Raw genomic sequence first — 6,262 nt, 5'->3', positions numbered from 1 at the left:
CCTGGCGACAGCCCGCAAGACCAGAACACAACACATCACATGCAATCCCCCCCCCACCCCCCACTTTCGCAATGCCAGACGCGCTAGCTCCCAACTTTGAGGCGGGTCTGGGCGTGCGGGACCCGCTCGCTGGGCTCATGCGATTCTGTGCGGCGACATATGCTCTGTCCGGCTGATGAAACTCTCCAAACCTCACGGTTGACGAGCCTGACCGCCGCGCATGCCACCAAACGGACTGCGCACGCCGCATCACCTCTGCGGCGGCTGGCCGCTGCTCTGCAGCATCACTGCTGGGTCTAAGACCCGTCAGTGAATAAATACATATGGAGGCGAGCTGAGCACGCCATCCGCCGCTGGACGAACGAACGACGGACGAACCGATTGTGCCAGTGTCGTCGCGCGTTGGCGTTCTGAGCAGTGTTTGTGCAAACAGCTTGTAGTCGCGGTGCCAACCTCTAGTGCGATTGGTCCTGGCAGCAACATACCCAGGGTAAGTTGTCCAGCAATCGTTTGTGTCGTGCGCTGAGACATGCACCGCACACATCAATATTTACGCATGATTATACCAAGCACGACTGGCCCCAATGCTCACGGACGTCAATGGTCCGCCACAGCCGGCAGCAGGCCGCACCAGAATCGATTGTCCAGTCAGCGATGGTGAAAACTATGTTCTTTACTGCCGGAGTTTATGTAAGCAGATATCGTTCTTAGCTTAGAACGTTCATACACCTGCCATAACTGTTCAGCACGTGTTGGCGGACAAGCTCACAACGCGAAGGCCACGCTAGAAACGGATCACCTGACCGTTGGCCCACCGCAGCTGCCTCTTTCCCTGCTCTGCCCATTTGCCTGCACGCCGCTCAAGTGGCGATTCTTCGCTGCGCCACGCGCAAGGAGGCCGGCCGTTCCTGGTACACAGAGCTCCGTTTACCATGTCCTTGCGCGCCAGTTTCGCCGAAGGCGGTCAGACTGTTCGGCGACCGTCGGCAGTAATAATGCAGGCGCACGCGATGATTGGTGCGAGCGGTCTGTTGGGGTGGCGGTTGCCTTGCCGACGGCGCGGACCAGGGCTCTGCTGTCCCGGCGGCGTCCGCGGCCGCCCAGTGGACACTGGACAGTGACCCAACCACCGGTCAGTGGCGCGGTTAGCTCAGAGACGGGCGGCAGGGGTGGACCCACCGTGGAGGCTCAGTGGGACAGACTTCAGGCTGGAAAGCGCCACGCAGATCGCAGCTGCGCATAGCACTTCCTGTCGACTGCGCCTAGCGTCGTTGGCTTTTTAAGTTTGTTTTTGTGGCACCATTGATCGCATTAATGCCTATGTTGACGGCACCGGTCTACCCGGTTTGCGAGTACCTGCACATGCAAATGCTGATAAATGTTTTGAACAGGTGGGGAACAACGAGGCGGTTAACGGTCTCTCACATTCTCGGACAAATGTAGCATGAGTCTTGCTACGCTACATAGAAGGGAGTAGGACAAAGCTGCGTCTACCGCCTTAAAGTCTCTCAGGGATGCTGTCGCTCTGACTGTTTTGGCCCTTGTCACGGTGTCCCCCCACCCTGGCCTCACTGACCGCATCTCACACCGAGGGATGCTGTCGCCCTGGCTGTTTGGCCCTTGTCACGGTGTCCCCCCACCCTGGCCTCACTGACCGCATCTCACACCGAGGGATGCTGTCGCCCTGACCTCATCTCACACCGAGGGATGCTGTCGCCCTGACCGCATCTCACACCGAGGGATGCTGTCGCCCTGACCGCATCTCACACCGAGGGATGCTGTCGCCCTGACCTCATCTCACACCGAACGTCTTCCGACGCAGGCTCTCATCTCCAGCCACAAGAGAGGCTCACCATGCGAGAAATCGTGCACATCCAGGCCGGCCAGTGTGGCAACCAGATCGGCTCCAAGGTAGGCCAGCGGTGGATGGGTAGGTAGGTCGGCGGTAGGGAGACCATGCATGATCCCTGTTCTGATGTACGTAATGTCTGGTGGTTCCAAAACTCGAAGGGTAGGGGAGATGAGCCCCTTTAAAACTCTGGGAAGGCGTCATATCAGGCCTGCGTTGGTGCATGACTTAACATAATTAAGAATACCGTGTGCCCATCCACCTAACTGCCAACTGATCGTCGAATGGCCACTCATCCGCAAACACTTTGCAATGTTTTGGATGTTACATCATCTTGCTGTGCTTCTCTGTTTTGTTGTAAAACATGTCACGTGATACACAACGCAAGTACAATTGAATGGCATGCTAAGTCAGATGTCGTGGCGCCTTAAAAATTCGTTGCATCGCTCCCACGTTTAGAGTATGGCCGCGCTTTCAAACACGCATATACGGTGAATTTTTGTTTTGTTCTAGATATTCTACTTAGAGTCGGAGCTCTGCGTGATAAAATCGATGATTCATTTGGCCATTAAAACTGCAGCCATATACCGAGTCGATGGTACAGTTATGTTGAATTACTCTCGTACGTCATGCAAGTATGAAGACCACCCGACGGTTCAGTGAGTAAAGGAGTTCAAATAGTTTTTCAACAGATGCGCCAGGGCATGATGGCGGTGGTAGTTTTTGGCCATGAGTGCCCCATGTCAGTACCTCGCTTTTCATGCAGGATTAATACCGGACTGAATGTGATCCATGTCAGAAATTTACGGACAAAACGGATTTATTCCGTTCACTGGTTGGCCGTCCGAACGCCCATACTTTTTGAAGGCCCGTTACACAGCCTGCTGCAACCTAGCCATAATGTAATAGGCTGGGTACCTAGTTTGAGCCTTCCAAACGTTTTAACCAAACACAAATCAATGGGGTGACACACTTTGCTGCTCAATTTCGTCTCACAGCGCGCCGGCATTTAGGTGTGAACTTGCACAAAGACACACGGACAGTTTCAGTACAAGCCTTCGTCCAACCTTTAAACTTCAAATTATCTTTTTATACATGTCATTAAACGCATGAGCTATAGCATTTGAAGCATCAAATCAAAAAAATACCCACATTAAATTATATATTGCAAAATATACAATTTGTGCGAGCTTAGCGATTTAGACAAAACAATCCCTTTACGGCATTTAAAACAAAACAACTACATTCAATGTGTAATAATGTCTTCCGGTATGCTAGTGCGCTGGCGGATAAAAATGCAGCGAGTGTTGCACATAATTTGTTTTGACGCGCATTCCAGTGTGACGCCCGTCCAGCGGCACATGTTTAGCGGCTCGTCCTGATGGCAAACGCTAGCGAGCATGGCACGTGGCGTGACAGCGGGCGGTTTCTGGTAAACACACACACACACACGAACAGCAGCTGTCCATCCGCCGCACGAAACCGAAGCATTTCAAGCGATGACTTTTTGTGGCGTCTTCAATACATTAGGAGCAGCCGAAACGTGCAAGCTTTAATGCGGTTCAAAGGCCAAAGCGATGCTTTGTTTTTGTGCTCACTAGCTTTTGTAGAGAATAGTTTTTTATTGGCATTTGGCCTGGCGGCGTTTCAGCTTCCTTATATGGTACATCATCATGGTATGTATGGTACATCAGAATAGGTAATGCTTACAATATGTACCGAAATGTAGTCGGTGACAATAGCCACAGACCGTCAATACGGGCATTAACCAGTCGAAGGGACTCTTCATGAATGTAATTTCGCCCAGGTGCTTACGTCATGTGAGCTACCTCAGAGGACATGCGCAGTGCATTCTGATCAATAGCCGACGGGTCTGCAGGACAAAATCTAACGCGGAGAGATGATGCTTACCATCACGCAGCCGTGGCAAGCCCCGCTGACCTAGCTCACCCAAACAACATTTCAATGTAGGTATAAAGAAAATGTGTCAGTGTTGCAGGTCTTATCCCACATTTATCGCAGCCTTTCGTGCTTGAATGGTCGTGTGTCTAGATGTACGCGTCGGTAGTGATTTCTAAGGCGCCCTTGACTTGCCCTGGGGCTTCGATCTGCTTCACCGGCGGGCCTGACTCCCTAATATCGCAAACATTCAGATGGGTTCGCTGTCAGCCGGGCTAAACTCTTTATTGTCTGACGATGCGCAGGGGCCTAATGCCCCCTAACAAGCGCCTTATTGTCACGTCAAGGTATCTGGATCTGCTGTCAGCGGCGCTTAATTCTTTGTCGTCTGACGGCGCACGGAACCCAGGGACGCCGGCTGACTGAGGCTGGTAAAAGGTGGTAAAAGCCGGACTGAGGCTGGTAAAAGGAGGCAGAGCCGGACTGAGGCTGGTAGGAAGCTGGTAACAGCCAGGCAAGGACCGATATGAAGCCGGACTGAGGCTGGTAGGAAGCTGGTACCAGCCAGACAAGGACTGATATGAACCGCCTACACGCAACTGGCAGCCACACAGTGTTGGGGAGCGATGACCGGGCTGCACGCTCTCCCCGCAGACCAACGCTATGGGCGAGCTGAGACCACTGCGTGCATGTGACGGTCAAACAAAGGCACTCTCCGGATCAGCTGTCGCCTAACAGTTATAGGTTTTACTGCAGGCCTCAAGGGTGAATTAGAGGTCAACATACTGAACTACACCCATTCAGTGCCAGTGATTGGTACATTCTTTATTGATAATATGTTGCAGATACCTGGTTTGCATCCTGCTATCATAATCAGCATCTTGCATGAAATATGCATACAGTGATGGGCGTTTTACCTTCTAGGCAAGCCATCAGTTCTAAATCGTCGCAGAACGTGTTTACGTAGTTCTTGTAATACTTGGCTGCTGCTTAGCGTGATCGCACGTTGCTGACACCTAGCTGTCAGTTCTGACTAGCAGATTACGATCGACGTCAACAGAAGCCTTGACAGCTATGTATTGAAATGCAGTAGCAAAGGCCTCTTCATATTCTGAGTTGAGTGCCTTAATCCCACCTGAGTGTTGCCTTGGGATTGGGCCGTGGTTTAGCTGATTCAGGAAGGTCAGCTCAGCTCAGTCTAGCAGCCAGCCTGGTCTGCTAAACCACGATAGATGACTACCATGTTTGAGGCCCTTTGACACACCCTTCTTTGTCTCAGAGATACGAGCGCATTAATTTTGTACTGCATGACAACGTCATTGACAACGGTCAACGAGAGATTTGTTTTACAAGCGCTATGGGTCCGTTTCCTTTTTACTCGGGGCATACCCTTCTTACCATACCAAACACGTAGGCTGGGATGGGTTAGGGTGCTCCATTTAGTTATCCCATGCTCGTGTACAGGCGTTGGGGCCATCTTTTACCAACAGTTGCCTCCTTCACGTCCCAAACAAGCTCATTGCCTTTGGCCATCAGATTGAGTGCCCGCCCTGCATTGATCGGCCCCTGGACGCAGGTCCAGTCACACCAACACAGCCCGGTGGCGTGCCTAGCACGTATCGCCTCACTGTCATGCTTAATAGATTCGTACCAGCCTTGACCAGCGCTCTTAATTGGACGCCTCCCTAAGCACAGCAGTCGATGCAGCTAGTTAGTTCCATCGACCCATTCCCCACACCCAAATAACACAATCCTCGGTCAAAATCGACTATTTCCATCCACCGTTCAGCCTTCAAAGCAGAATTAGACCTTCCAATCAGAGAAAACGTACAGACTTCACACAGAGCGCATCACCGTCAACCACCGTCAACCACCGCCGCCAAGCGGGTGGCGTCTGGCGACAGGTCAAAGCAGCGCATGACGCGGCGCCCCCACCCCCTCTCCCAGGGGACTGATAGCCCGGTCAAAGTCCGCCCCAGACCTGCCCGCGCCGCCTACCTGGGCTCCTCCTACCGGTGGGTCGCACAGTCCGTGTCGCGGCCGTGGCCACCGCGTCACGTGACCCGACCGGCCGGCTGATGTATGCGTCGCTGCCATGGTACGCTGTCAACGGAGCCGCCACGGCTCGTGTGGGCCGACGGTGTGGCCGCCTCACCGGGAAGCTGCCAGTGTGTATTTGGGCCGACGGTGCGGCCTCCTCACCGGGGCGCTGCCAGTGTGTATCTGCGACCATTTCCGGGAGCGGACGAGAATGCATCGTAGTGTTTCTCGTAGCGGGGATTGTCGGTGCATAGTCAATGCATTTACTATGTATCACACCCGAAGACGGTTTCATGGCTTAGAAATTAATGTCAATGTGCTTGATTTATTGTCGCTCTAAACCCCATCGCAGCAACAGGTGACCATTGGCGTTACCCCCTCCGCCTCCCCTCCCTGAAAATGTCATTAGCAGTTGCTGTGAAATGTGGGACGTGCTGGGACAGACCGGAGAGTGCAAACACACCGTGGACAGAG

The 6,262-nt window shown here is 52.9% G+C and overlaps 1 protein-coding gene across 2 annotated transcripts in view; it reads left to right on the top strand.

The window, feature by feature from the left end:
• The first annotated feature begins 1,116 nt into the window (after positions 1 to 1,116).
• LOC119099387 (tubulin beta chain) overlaps positions 1,117 to 6,262 on the top strand; it is a 12,659-nt gene continuing 7,513 nt past the window's right edge. Inside the window, exons 1-2 of one of the 2 annotated variants that reach the window (XM_037222528.1) lie at positions 1,117 to 1,132; positions 1,823 to 1,911. In XM_037222528.1, coding sequence (XP_037078423.1) covers positions 1,855 to 1,911 — 57 coding nt within the window. In that variant the 5' untranslated portion in view covers positions 1,117 to 1,132; positions 1,823 to 1,854. Of the gene's footprint in view, positions 1,133 to 1,164; positions 1,284 to 1,822; positions 1,912 to 6,262 lie in introns of those variants that run through there. The other variant, XM_037222529.1, reaches the window with a different exon arrangement.

The sequence above is a fragment of the Pollicipes pollicipes genome, unplaced genomic scaffold (genome assembly GCF_011947565.3).
Source record: "Pollicipes pollicipes isolate AB1234 unplaced genomic scaffold, Ppol_2.1 Scaffold_4740;HRSCAF=5597_pilon_pilon_pilon, whole genome shotgun sequence".
In the NCBI taxonomy this organism is placed as follows: domain Eukaryota; kingdom Metazoa; phylum Arthropoda; class Thecostraca; order Pollicipedomorpha; family Pollicipedidae; genus Pollicipes; species Pollicipes pollicipes.
This window is presented reverse-complemented; position numbering and strand designations above follow the sequence as displayed.